Here is a 13,943-nt window from a genome sequence, read left to right as displayed (position 1 = left end):
TCCCTGATGCCCAGCCTGGGCCTTTTCCCGCTTTCCCGGCCCCAAAGCCGGCTGGGGCCAGGTGGGCGCTGGGGCCGAGCTCCGCTCCCTCCCTGCCGGCTGCAGGAGGTAAAAATAACCGGGAATGTAGGGCACAGCCTCTCCCAGAAATTCCCGCGCGGGATTGCCGAGGCAGCAGGCACAAGGAAGGTGTCTGCAGCTGCTATTTCAGGGCCGGCTGCTTTGGGGTGCCCCGGGGCAGCGCTCCATCCCCGGCAGGGCCGGTCCCGGGGGGCTCGGGGGGGTCGGACCTGCGGCCGCCGCAGCACCGCCGGGGCCGGGGGAGCCTCCCCGTGTCCAGCGGGGGTTTGAGGGATATTTTCCCCCTCCTGGAGAGGAGCGCGGTCGCAGCGGCCCCGCCCGGAGCCCGGCGCGGAGCGGGCGGAGGCGGCCCCGGCCCGGCCCCCCCGCCCTCCCGGGGCCGCCGCTGCGCAGGCGGAGCAGCGCGGCCGCATCCATCTTCCCGGGCTGCCTCCTCCTCCTCCTCCTGCCGCTGCCTTCTCCCCATCCTCCTCCTCCTCCCCAGCCTCCTCCTCCTCCTCCCCCGCCGGGGCCGCGGCGGCTGCGGGCGCTGCCGGCGGGGCGGCAGCGGCGGATGATGCACCGAGATGGTTCACCAGGAAAACTGCTCCTACCAGGTAAGGGGCGAGCGCGGCCTGGCCCCCAGCCCCGGGCAGCTCCGGCGAGCCCCGGGCCATCCCCGGCCGGAGCCAGCCCCGGTCTGTGCCACCCCCGGGGCTGCGGCAGCGCGGGGCCGCCGCTTCGGGTTTGGACCGAGCACGGCGGGGTTCGCTCCGAGCATCTTGGCGCTCGCACCGAGCATCCTGGGCTTCGTTCCGAGCATCCTGGGGTTCGCGCTGAGCATCTTGGGGTTCGCACTGAGCCTCCCGAGGTTCGCACCGGGAGCCCCGGTGCTCGGCAGGCAGAGCAGCCCCGGGGCTTTTGTGCTCGCCATGTGATGTTCGGGGGCTCAGCGGGGCCAGGGATGCCCACATCCCTCTGCCTTCCTCCCAGTACCCTCCTGCCGGGATAAAACCGCTCCCTGGGAGCGAGAGAGCCGCGGGATGGCAGCCCCGGAGCTGCCGCAGCGCAGGGATGTCTTTTTTAGAGCATTTCCTGCGCTTCCCACGTTCCTGCGAGCGCAGGATGGTGATTCACAGGCTGCGGTCCGCTGCTGGTTCCGCAGGACCCGGCGATGGCGGTGTTTGTGAGCAGGCATCCCGGCCGGCCCCAGCCCCGGGGGTCGCCGTGTTTGGGGGGGTTATTTCAGTGGGGAAGTTGGGAGCAGGGCTGGGCTTGGGGCTTCGTTTCCCTCTGGAGAGAGGAGGGGTGAGAGGATGGGTGCTGTGGGTGCACCTGCACGGGAAGCAGCTCTCTGGGGGCTCGATGGCTCAATTAGGGGCTCGATGGCTCATTTAGGGGCTCGATGGCTCAATTAGGGGCTCGATGGCACATTTGGGGCTCGATGGCTCATTTAGGGGCTCGATGGCTCATTTAGGGGCTCGATGGCTCAGTTAGAGGCTCGATGGCACCGGTGGATTGTCAAATGCACCAACACCTGTCCCTCTGGCACGGCGATGCTGAGGAATGCCTTTGCCTACGTGCAGTGTTTTGGAAAAGCCCCATTCCCAAACATCCCCAGAGCCGGACCCTCAGCAAGCAGGGCCTTGCCCAGGCCAGCGCCCCTTCCTTGTTTTTCCTCCATTCTCGTGTTTCATTCCAACTTCAGGCCGTGTTTTTCAACAAAATATCGCAGATGCAGAATATCTCACCAAGGGAAAAGATACGAAACAGAGAGGAGCTGAAATGATTTTGCACGGAATATTTTCAGTCTAGCGATTCTGGAAGTGAATTTCCATTTTTAACCTCTTTGGAAAAATTATCCTGGGGGTTTTTTTCGTGTTTTGGTTTTTTTTTTTTTTCCCAGCCTTTTGATTTCCCTGCAGCTCCGAGCCTGTTGCTCTGGACAGCCGGGATAAATGGTGCCATTGTTTGGGAGCAGCGGATGTTTTCCCAGCATACTCAGGAACGCACGGGTTAAAGGTTGGGCATTGTTTCCCGGCTGGAAGGGCTCCGGGGGGTGGGATGGTGATGGTGATGATGATGGTGATGATGGTGATGATGATGCCGAGCTGCGGCACAGGCCTGGCCAAAATCCCTGGGTGTTACTGCGCCAGCGCTGCCTTTCCCTGCTTCTATCCCCTGCTCGTTTATGGATTGGTTCCTCTCCTCCAAACCCATAAATATTAGAGGGAAACCAGCCAGAAACCACCCAAATCCTAGGGAAGAAAAATCCCGGGAAACATCTTTTCGATTGAAGTGTGTTTCCAAACCTTCCTGGGGTGCTGCAGCGATTAAGAGCAACCCCAGCCCCCTCCCAGCCCCGTGAACCCTAGGGCCGAGCTTTAATCCTTTTGTGGACCGCAATCTCGGGCTTTGGGATCACAGCAGTGATGGGATTTCGGTGGCTGCCCGGGGGAGGAGGTGGCAGTGTTTCCTCTGCTCTGCTCCTTCCCCACACCCCTTTTTTTGGAACTGCTAAAGAAACTAAAAATAAATCAAAGAGAGGAACAAGTCAGCTCTTGGGAAAACTTAAAAAATGGGTTTGTTTTGGAGAATTCCAGCAGAAAAACTCTGACGTGCCCAGGTCATGGCTGGGTCACCAAATCCGTGGCAGAGAGGGAGCTGGGATGGGCAGGTGCTGAGGAAGAGGAAGATATTCCTGAAATCCCTGATTCCCCCAGAGATGAGCTGTCAGTGCTGGGCTGGGAAGTGCGGGTGGCCCTGGGCTCTCCTGGGGTTAGGATGTGGCTGTCAGGTGAATTCCTGGAATTTATTGTGGCTCTTCCATGGTCTGGAGGTCCCAGCATCTGCCATCTTTTCCATGGATGCATCCTGGAATCAGGCTGGAGGCTGCCACTCTCCGTGCCATTGGTTTCTCTCTTAATTATGCTTCCTTTCTTATTTATTCCAGTTTATTTCCCTCTATCAAACATTTTATTTAGGGCTCCATAGTTCCTCCTGCAGTCTGACCAGGAAAACCCTGGCTGAGTGATGTTTTGTGAGCTCCTGAGCCCACATGGAATAAAAATCCAGCGTGCAAATCCAGGCTTCAGCCCAGAAATAAAGGTTTTATTCTGCTGGGTGGTTCAGCTGGGCTTTACTGGCCCTCAGCCTCAGCCAGGCCCTCAGTTTGCTTTGTAAATCTGTATTTTCAGCAGGGCCTGACAGCTGCACAGAGCAGTGCTGGGCTCCTCAGCCTCCCCCTGCTTTAATCCACGTTTGTTACCATTGCTGTACAAGTGGGTGATGTGTCTGAATCACGGATTTTTGAATTTCTGATGAAAAGCAGAGAATTCAGGGGCACCCAGTGCCCGTGCCTGAGGCAGGAGCCTCCCAGTTGCCCCTGGGAACGGGATTTGGCTCCGTGTTCTGGCACCAGGCAGGGCTGAGCTATCTGCTGGCACCAGGGCTCTGGAGATGGTTCCAGGCTCCACACGTGCAAGGAAAATTAAAAAGAAAAAGAGACCTGAGGAGAAAAGAGATTTTGTTGGCTTAGAGATCATCTCTGAGGTGGTGCAGTGGTAGAGCCTGGTGGGTTTTTCAGGGATGGGGGATGTGTCCAGGTGTTGGGATTGATTTTATTTGGCTGTTTTTGAGAGGGATCTGTTGGCAAACCCTGTGCCAGGGAGGTGCTGATGCCACTTTGGATCAGGCTGGAAGCTCCAGGGATGAACTAGGCAGGGCTGGATGCCCCCCACCCCTCCCAGGATCCCAGTGAACCCCAGAATTAATCCATAAAGTTCACAAAATAATTGGAGGCTTCGTGAGGTTTCTTTGGTTTGATCTCAGGCAGGGTTTGGAGGCTCCAAAAATCAGCTGATATCATATTTTCCTTAAAAGTAAGTGCAAATTCTGGTGGCAAAATATAACTCCAAGGGACAGGCCTTGGGGAAAACCTCAAATTCCATGAAAATCCAGTGTGGAGAAGCTGGAGAGCTGCTGGCCTGGCCCCTCCCCATGGAGAATTCTCCAGGCTGGCACAGCTGGGGAGGCTCCCTGGCACTGCCCCTCGTCCCACAGCGGTGACAATAAAGCAGAGCCTTTGTCAGGGAGCTCTGGGGCCTCCTTCAGACAGGGATCCCAAAAAAAGGCTCTGCCAAGTGCTGGAAAAGCACGTGGGGTGTGCTGAAGCTCAGGGAAGCATCAGCACAGGGAGGCCTTGGGGTCAGCTAATCCTGAAATTCTACAAACTTGCAAGAGCCCTGTGCTGGGAAGGGACTGGTGGGAGAGGTTTATTCCAACACTTGCAATAAAATCGATTCAACATGGAATCTCAGAATGACAGAATAATTTGGATTGGAAGGGACCTTAAAACCCATCCTGATGGGCAGGGACTCCTCCCACTGTCCTAGACTGCTCCAAGCTCCATCCAAACTGGGCTTGGGCACAGCTTCTCTGGAAATCCATTCCAGGGCCTCCCCCCCCTCCCAGGGGGGAATTCCTTCTTAATATCCCACCCATCCCTGCCCTCATCCAGTTTAAAACCATTTCCCCTTGTCCTATCCCATCCTCTTGTAAAGAATCTCTCCCTGATAGTTCTGGCAACTTGACATTCCAAGATCCTGGAATTTACCTCAGTCCCTGAGTGCTCCATGCCCATGATTTTGGCACCTTGGAGAGCTTTCCTTGAATTCTGCTGGGAATTCAGGAGCTCCTCTCCTCCTTTGGGATCCAGGGTGTTTGGGAGCTGATCCCAGCAGGAAGGGGGAATTCCTCCCCCTCTGGAGCACACCCCAGCCCTGAGGGGGATTTCAGTGGCTCCAGCAATGCTTTTATGCTCAGGAAAGGGGAATTTTGCTGCCTTCTTGTTCTGGAGCCATGGGGGCGTGTTCCAAGCGCTCCACACTCCCTGTGCCCTATTTCCTGGCCTCACTCAGGGATGATTTCCACCCTTCCATGGCCATCCAGGTGTTCCTGGCAGAGCTGGCTCCCTGTGCTCCCATCCCAGGGCCCCCCCAGAATCTGACCTGCTCCAGAGTTTGCTGCTCTGAGCTTTCCCTTACTGCTGGAAAAAGAAAATCAGGCTCTTCCCCCTGCAGAGAGGGAGTGGGATCCGCATTCCTGGGGCACATGGAGCCTTTTTTGGGATGTTCCAAGCAGAGGGACAGTGCTGGCTGTGGGTTCAGCCCATGGGGAAGGGGCTGAACACCAAAGGGTTTGGTCCCTGTGCTGAGAATCCCAACATTCATTTCCCTTTTGATATCCCAGTTTCAATCAGCTTTTTCCAGCAGGGAGGTGCCCATCCCAAGGGAGCAGGTCCTGGCACTGAGGCCCCCAGATGTGCCCCCAGCTGTTGCTCCAGGAGCTCCAGCTGTGCTGCTTAGACAGGTTTGGGGCTTCTCCTGTGGCCTGGAACAGCTCCTGGGTGCAAGGTTTTCCCTGGAGACTGGGATCAGCTCTGGGATCAGCTCAGGGAATGCAGAGCCCTGGAGGGCAGGGCAGAGGGGAGCTGGAAGCTGGGATGGGGGATAAAATAGCCTAAACACTAAAAGTATATTTATTCCTACTTCTATTTTTAGGGTTGTATCACTTCCTGCCCTTCGGGGTGGCTTTGGGGTCACTTTGCAGGGGTGGGCACAGCAGGAGCGGGCTCAGCCAGGGAGGGGACATGGGGACATTCCCAATGGTGAGGACAGGGCGCTGCAGGACTGTCACACCCCAGGAGGGGACTGGTGACAAATCCCAGGCTCAGCCCCAGCCCCTGCTTCTGGCCACACATCCTTCCCCTGGAGCTGTGCCGTGATTTATTTATTTATTTGGGGTTTGTTTATTGCGTCAGGATCCGTCCTCAGCTGGGAGAGGAAGTGGGTTTAGCAACAGCAGGAAAGGACACTGTGAGTCAGCGGCGGAGGGAAACTGAAAATAAGGAAATATCCAGAGAACGACTTTGTTTCATTTGGGAATTACAGTTACAAAGCCCCATCCAGGGACAAGAATGGAATTAGACATTTGTTATTGCTGGTTTTGCCTTGAAAATTTGGAGTAGATTCATGCTGGGATGCATCACTTGGGTGTTGTTAGAGCTGGGAATTTATCTGGAATTTGCATTTGGGCTGGAATGGTGTCAGCATGGCTTGGATATCTCATTAAACATCAGAGAGCAATTAAAATTGTGTATAGTTGTGTTGCTCCAAAAATCAGGATTTTTCTTGCTGATGTGCCAGGTTTTGGGGAGAAGTTGTGGCATAATTCCATTTTCCTAAGGATTCCTTTTGGGAATTCCTGCCCTGAGCATGAGCTCTGCTCTCCCTGCAGCTGATCCAGACAAACCCTTCCAGCTGGGATGGGATCCCAGCAGGGACAGAGCAGGATTTGTGTGGCAGGGGGTCAGTGGTGCCCTTGGGAAGCCCCGATCTCCAGGCAGGGATGCTGGAGGCAGAGGCTGGAAGCTCCAGGTTTGTGGACTCTGAGTCCCCCCAGGAGCCAGGGATGGAATTTTGGGGGATCCCTAAGCTCCCCACTCCCAGGATGGGGAGCAGGGTTAGGCTGGGTGCCTCTGGTGCTTAATTCCAATAAATGTAGGAATTTTTGCACCTGGAAGAGCCAGTTTAGCCAGGGAACAGCTCCGTGGGGTCCTTGCTGGTGGGTCTTGCGTGGAGTAAAAATTCCAGCTGGTGGTTCCCATTTGTGGGATGTGAATCCCTGTGGTGGATCCTGGGAATTCCCTGGGATAACTTCCCAGGGGAAAAGCCCCAGGAAGGAAGGAGGAAGCCCCTTGCTCCCGGCCCGGCAGCACGGCCAGCCTGGGCTTTTGACATCAGACACCGGGATTTTTCCTGCCCTTGTGCAGCCGCTGGAGCTCGGGGTTATTTTTATCCGGCGCTGGCAGTGGCTGGAGAAGGACGCCGGTTCCCTGCTCCTCTCCCTGGGGCTTCCTGCCTTTATTTGGGAAAAGCAAGGTGCTGCGGGACAGAGGAGAGGTGCTGGAGGAGCATCCCGGCCGGGAGCGAGCGCTGCATCCCTGGTGTTGGCTGCGGGGCCGGGGCAGGAGTGAGATGTGCGGCCGGGAGCGGGGCCGATGCAGCGGGAGCCGGGAGCGGGGGAGATGAGCCGGGAGCGGGATGATGGAATGGGTGACGTCATCAGGAAAGCATCCCCGCCGCCCGCGGAGGGCAGCTATAAAAAGGTAAAGGGACAAAAAGGGACAGAAAGGAGCCTTTGTGTGCCACCCGGCGGGAATGCTGCGGGAATGCTGCCCGGATCCCGCACGGGCCGGTGGGATTCGGGGGCTGGAGCAGGGAGAATCCACGGTTTGTAAAGTGCTGGCACGGGGCAAACCTTCCTCCTTCCTTCTTTCCTTATCTCCTGGTGATAAAATAGCAGGGGAAGGTTTCAAAGGCATTCTCCTACCTGGAAACCCCCGGGGGTTTAAGGTATTTTGTGACTTGGCTCAAAAAGTTTTGACTTGGGTTTGTATTTACCCCGGGAAGAAAAAGGAGATAAACCCACATTTTCTGTGATCCTACGTTGTTTGTAAATCCCAGAATAGCCCTCGAGCAGTGCAGAGATAAAATGAGACGCTGCCCGTGGCTCTGGGACTTTAAATATAGTCCTGGTCTGGGCTGGGAATGACAGAGCCTGGCAAAAATAGCCCTGGTGGCCTGGCCCAGTGTCCCAGTGCTCCTGCTGGTGTCCCAGTGCTCCTGCTGGGTGTCCCAGTGCTCCTGCTGGGTGTCCCAGTGCTCCTGCTGGTGTCCCAGTGTTTCTGAAGTGTTTTGTGCTGGAGGATGGGTGGGAAGGGATTCCGCCCTCTGCTCCCCTCTCCTGCAGGGCTGGGGATGGGCAGGGCAGGATGGGGATGGGATCCTGCCAGGGCAGGATGTGGAGCTGCTGGAGAAAGGCCAGAGGGGAGCATGGAGCTGCTGCAGGGCTGGAGCCAGGCTGGGAGAGCTGGGGGGGCTCACCTGGAGAGGAGAAGGCTCCAGGGAGAGCTCAGAGCCCCTTGCAGGGCCTGAAGGGGCTCCAGGAGAGCTGCAGAAGAACTGGGGACAAGGCATGGAGGGACAGGACCCAGGGAATGGCTCCCACTGCTGAGAGCAGGGATGGATGGGAGAGTGGGAACTGGGAATTGTTCCCTGGGAGGGTGAAGGATGGAATTCCCAGGGAAGCTGTAGCTGTCCCTGGATCCCTGGCAGTGTCCAAGACCAGGCTCACTGGGGCTTGGAGCACCTGGGACAGTGGGAGGTGTCCCTGCCATGGGAATGGGATGAGCTCTGAGGTCCCTTCCATGCCATAGCAGGGTTCCAGGAGTGTGTGACACGTTGTCCTTTTCCCTGGAGCAGCCCCATCCAGGACTGAGTTGTGTTCCCCTCCCCGGCTCCAGCCCAGGCACTGCTGCCCTTCCGACAGGGAAGGTCGAGGGGAAGAAGGAAAACATCCGCCCCAGATTGTTTTGTTTTCCCCTTAAAAATCAAAAGCTGCTTCTTGTTTAAAATCATTGTGAGAACTGAATTGTGCTCAGCTCTGCACAGAGCAGAAACACTTTTATTTTTTGGGTCAGTGCCAAAATACACATTTAAATACCAGGGGGTTATTGTTTCCTTGGAGTTACCTTTGCATTTTGAGGATTTGACCCATTGCTCCTTCTATACCAAGCCAGAATATTTCACAGTCAAAACCCACCTTGCTGTTTCCCTTCTCCATTTACATTTTTTCATTCCCAGCTCTGGATTTTGAGTGCAGCTGTCAGGTAATTTATCCAGAGCCTAAAGTCCAGCTCCCTCAGGTATATTTTATTTCTTACTAACTGCTCCCCATTTTCTAATAACAAACAGGACTTTGGATTTCTTTATGGTCGTTAGCCTGGGCCTGCCTTGGAAAATGGGATATTCCCAGCTCAGTCCTGAGAGCAGAGTTACTGAGAATCCTCATTAATGACCTGCTGGAGAAAACAAATTGCATGATGATTAAATGTACAGATGTCAGCCTGGGAGCTGTGGGGAACAGCAACATTAAAACGGATCTGGAGAGGCAGATCCACCAGAAAGGAGGAGAAATGTCCAATCCTGCCTGGATTTTAGTGGGAAAGGAACAGCTTTTGGTGCCCATGGAGGAGGTGGGGATGCTCTGGGGAGGGAGAGGTCCCAGCTGAGAGGAGGTGGGGATGTGCTGCGGGCTGGATTTCAGCTGGAGCACAAGGAAAATCAGATTTAGAGGGGAAGATGTGGGAGAGGATCCCTTGAGCTGGGAAAGGGGGAATTTCCAGGACTTGATGGAATATTGGGGCAGTGGCACTGCCAAGGGCACCCTGAGATGGGCAGCACGAGGAGCTGGCACCAACCTCTCTCCTTCTGCTTTCAGTTCATTAAAAATGATTTTCACTCATTTCTCCTTATTTTTCCCCCTGTTCTGCCCTCCCCAGCAGGGCTGGCTATTTTTAATCCTTAATCTGTCTCCATGTGATGGAAGTATTGATTATTGAGACCTAAAACCAGAATGGTCTGGGTAAAACTTCAGGAACCTGGAGCTAAGCCCAAAAACTTGGTACCACTTGGTGTTGTGGGGTTTATTTTTATTATTTGAATGATTTGAAATAAAAGGAGTTAGGTTATAAATGAATTATTTTGGTAAGGGATTGACAATTTAATGGGCAGGGTAATAATGTATATAATCAGCACTGAAGCTGGAATTAAATCATTTGTTATTTTAGGTGAATAATTTGCATTTTGTCACACTTCCTTGTACAAAAAAGTGCTTTATTTTTCCTGAGGTGGGATATGGGAAGCCCAATTCCATGAATTAACTCCATGAAAGCAGCCCAGCCTTGCCTGTCCTATTTCTTTTTGTTGTGTTTTCTGGATTGGGTATTAAGTGTTATTTTATAATTAAATGTTTGAGGCTTTCCAAGTGTTCCTTCCATCAATAACTTCCTGAATTTGTTGTCAGTGTTGGCACGTGACCTATTAGTGACAGACAGAGGGGGAGGTTTTGAATCTGGAGCTGAGATTTGCATTTATTGCACATTGATTGCACAGTTATTGATCAGGGATTAATTGCAAATCATTTTGTTGATTGCTATTTTAAAACTCCTGTCCTTATATTTATGTTTATGTTTATGGTTGTGCTTGTGTTTGTGGTTATATTTTTATTTATAATTATACTTGTGTTTGTGTTTATATTTATATATAAAAATACCTTTTAAAACCCAGGGATAATTTGATGACAATGGTTCAAAATCCATCCCTGAGCACGCTGGCAGGAGAGGGATTTTTGTGGGGTTGGAAGTTGCTCAGGGAAGTGGAAGATGCCGATGGAGGTGGCTGTGTGCGGATATAGGTACAGATATTGGGGAATATACCAGGATATATCTATCAGCAAGTTTGGGGTGCAATCAGATGCCCTTTAGGGTCCTTTCCAACCCAGACCAGGCTGGTTCCATGTGGAGAGAGCTGGGGATTCCCAGTGGGGTGTGCTCTGTGGCTGACCCAAGAGTGGAATGCTTGGGAGATGCTGGACATGCTGAGCCTGGTGGTGGGGCCAGTGGGACAAGTCCCCTTCCTGTGCCCTGGCCTGGCCAGAGCTCATCCCTCCCTGTCCCTTCCCAGATCTTCATCCTTCCATGTCCTTCCCAGATCTTCATCCCTCCCCTCCCCAGAGCCTGATCCCTGTGTCCCTCCCCAGAGCCTGATCCTGGTGTCCCTTGCCAGACCTTCATCCCCTGCTGTCCCTCCCCTGAGCCTGACCCTGTCCCTCCCTGCAGGCCCAGAAGAATGAGCGTGAGTCCATCAGGCAGAAGTTGGCTCTGGGCAGTTTCTTCGACGATGGCCCCGGGCTCTACACGAGCTGCAGCAAGAGCGGCAAGCCCAGCCTGTCCTCCCGGTAAGCCAGAGCCCAAATCCCCAGGGCAGCCTGGGAAGGGGGAGGTCTCTGCAGTGGGACACCCCAGGATCACCCCTCACCCTGCCCTTTAACCACGTTCCTGAATTTTCTGTGCTTAGAACTTCCAGATGCAACACCTGTGTGTTGTGTAAGCTCTTGTAAATGAGGGGGGAAATTCTCATTTTTCATGGGGTAGGAAGGTGTTTGGGTGTTGAGGGGATAAAGGAAATGAGGTGAAGTTTTCTGAGTTAGGTTTCCTTTAGGTTTTCATTTAGGATTTGGCACAGGGTGCCTGGAGAAGCTGTGGCTGCCCCTGGATCCCTGGCAGTGCCCAAGGCCAGCATGGACATTGGACTTGGAGTACCTGAGACAGTGGGAGGTGTCCCTGCCATGGCAGGGGTGGCACTGGGTGGGCTTTAAGGTCCCTTCCAACCCAAACCATTTGGGAATTCCAACCTCCGTGATTCTGGAATTGTGATTAATGATTGGAAAAGTGATTAGTGCTCAGGAAGCACCAGAGGATGGACAAAATAAGCTTTAATGTGGCTTTCTGCCTCCCCTCCACATCCGTGAGCTCTGCTCCAGACATGGATCCCTCCCTGGAACAGCAGATGGATTCCTCCCTTGGATTTTTCAGGTTTTTGCATCAAATACACTCCAGAAAGTCCTTTTTGTCTTCAGCTGGGTGGAACCCAGGGCACTGGGGAAGCATCAAACACCTCCCAAGCTGGGAGTGAAGCTCTACCTGTTGCCATGGGATGGGAGAAGAAAGGAGGCTTAGGGAGGCAGAAACCCAGGAGGAATCCTGCTGTTCCAGGGGAGAGGTGCAGTTGTGGAGTTAAATTGAGCTGCGGATCATTTGAAAGGGAAAACAGCTTTGCTGTGTGTAGTTACAGCTGAACCAGGAGCTGCTGTCTGGTAATTAGAGCAGGGCTCTAATTAATGCAGCTCATCAGGGTTTGGCAGCTGTGCCCCCAGAAATTGCCAGCTGTGCCTGAAGGATTTGGTGGTTGTTAATATTTATAACCCAGGAAAAGTATTCCCTGTTCCAGGACCTGCAGGAACATTTGCAGGATGTTATTCCCATGTTTTTGTATGGAATTGCAGAGGAGGATCATGGAATTCTGGGGAAGGGACCTTAAAGCTCATCCAGTTCCCTGTCCATGGGCAGGGACACTCCCACTATCCCAAACCCTCTCCAGCCTGGCCTGGAACAATTCCAGAGATCCAGGGGCAGCCGCAGCTTCCTTGCCAGGATCTCACCACCTTCACTTGTTCATTAATAAACAATTATTAATCCTGTTTATTTTGTGGTAATGGTAACTAATAAACCCCACAGAAATAAATGGAAAATAGGAATTTGCTGTTCCCAAGGAGCAATACAAGCTCCCAGCACACTGGGAATGAGGAATAACAGGATTTGGGGAGTTCTCCATCTCCAGCAGGTGGGGATGGATTGGGACCTCTCACCTGGGCTTTTCCCTTCTCTCAGCCTGCAGGATTCCCTGATCCTGCATCCATAGAAAAATCATTCCTGGGGAGGGGAATGTGGGTGGGGTTGATCAATCCAAATCCAGCAGTGGAGCAGGGGGCTGGAAAACACCAGAACAAACTCTCATTTTACAGGAGTGTCTTGGAAACAAACTGTGAATAAATAATTCCTACAATTGACAAAATATTTTATAATATATATTATTATATCTTTATAAGTTTTTCTGTAATTTTTCATTCTTTATTTGTAAATAATTTTTGTGGGTTTTTATAGTAACATGTTCCATATCTTTTATTGTATTTTATAGATTTTATTTAATCTGAATAATCAAAAATAATAATGACATTCTGAAATAACAACCATAGAAAATAACCAAGAGTCCCTGCAGTGTGGGGGTAATTCTGCAGTTTATCAGTAGATGGTGGTAGAAGCCCTGTGGCACTGAGCAGCTCCCAGCCCCAGGGGACAGCAGTGTCACCTGTCCCTGTGCTCGCCCAGGTTACAGAGTGGGATGAACCTGCAGATCTGCTTTGTCAACGACAGCGGCAGCGACAAGGACAGCGATGGCGATGACAGCAAGACAGAGACCAGCCTGGACACGCCCTTGTCACCCATGGTGGGTCTGGCACCTCAGCCTGCAGCAGGACAGCCACAGGCCATCCCTGAGGAGGCTGATCCTGTTCAAACAGCAACCCCAAAACCCAGAGCAGCATTTACAGCCCTCAGTAAATGTCAGATGCTGAGGGGCAGATAAGAAACCTCAACTGCTGCTGTAGAGTTGATGCCTTCATGTCAACTTTCCCCCTTTCCCTTTCCCCTTCCTTTCCTGCATTCCTTTTAGATGCAACACTACAGCCCCAAGTGTTCCCCTCCACTTTAACCTTGAACACCTTCTGATCTGCTGGGCTCCTCCTTCCCTGTAAAGCCAAGGAGGCCTAGCTGGGAATCACTGTGATTTTTAAAGATAATCCTGTGGATTAAGATAAAAAATAAATCCATGCTTTTCACAGTTTCTGTAGGAAGAAAAGCCACAGAAATAGGTCAAATTTTGCTGTGGCTTCTTTGCTTCCCCAGAGCAAGCAGAGCTCGTCCTACTCGGACAGAGACACGACAGAGGAGGAGTCGGAGTCCCTGGATGACATGGATTTCCTCAGCAGGCAGAAGAAGCTCCAGGCTGAAGCCAAGATGGCCTTGGCTATGGCCAAGCCCATGGCCAAGATGCAGGTGGAGGTGGAGAAGCAGAACAGGAAGAAGTCGCCGGTAGCAGATCTCGTAAGTGGGGCTGGGGATGAGGCAGGGGTGAGCCCAGCCCTGGACATCCACACCTCTGGTGGCTCTGGCTCACAGGGGTGGGACAGGTGGGCAGGAGGGGTGGAGAAGGGGTTGGAAGGAGAAATGTGAGCAGGGAATGAGGCGCTGGAGGCTGGTGCTGCCTTGAGGCTGCTCATGCTCTGAGCTGGAGCCTGTTCATCCCATCCTGGAGCACTCCTGCCTCGGCCTAGGGCTGTCACCACCACTCTCACCCCCAGTT

General features: G+C 53.3%; 1 protein-coding gene across 3 annotated transcripts in view; it reads left to right on the top strand.

The window, feature by feature from the left end:
* SCHIP1 (schwannomin interacting protein 1) overlaps positions 1-13,943 on the top strand; it is a 37,251-nt gene that overhangs the window by 19,251 nt on the left and 4,057 nt on the right. Inside the window, exons 1-4 of one of the 3 annotated variants that reach the window (XM_059855857.1) lie at positions 505-677; positions 10,802-10,920; positions 12,911-13,028; positions 13,487-13,684. In XM_059855857.1, the coding sequence (XP_059711840.1) occupies positions 648-677; positions 10,802-10,920; positions 12,911-13,028; positions 13,487-13,684 (465 nt within the window). In that variant the 5' untranslated portion in view covers positions 505-647. Of the gene's footprint in view, positions 1-504; positions 678-6,933; positions 7,229-10,801; positions 10,921-12,910; positions 13,029-13,486; positions 13,685-13,943 lie in introns of those variants that run through there. The other 2 variants (XM_059855856.1, XM_059855855.1) reach the window with 2 other exon arrangements.

The sequence above is a fragment of the Haemorhous mexicanus genome, chromosome 10 (assembly GCF_027477595.1).
Source record: "Haemorhous mexicanus isolate bHaeMex1 chromosome 10, bHaeMex1.pri, whole genome shotgun sequence".
Classification (NCBI taxonomy): Eukaryota; Metazoa; Chordata; class Aves; order Passeriformes; family Fringillidae; genus Haemorhous; species Haemorhous mexicanus.
The sequence above is the reverse complement of the archived record's forward strand: the minus strand, read 5'-3'. Positions and strand labels throughout refer to the sequence as shown.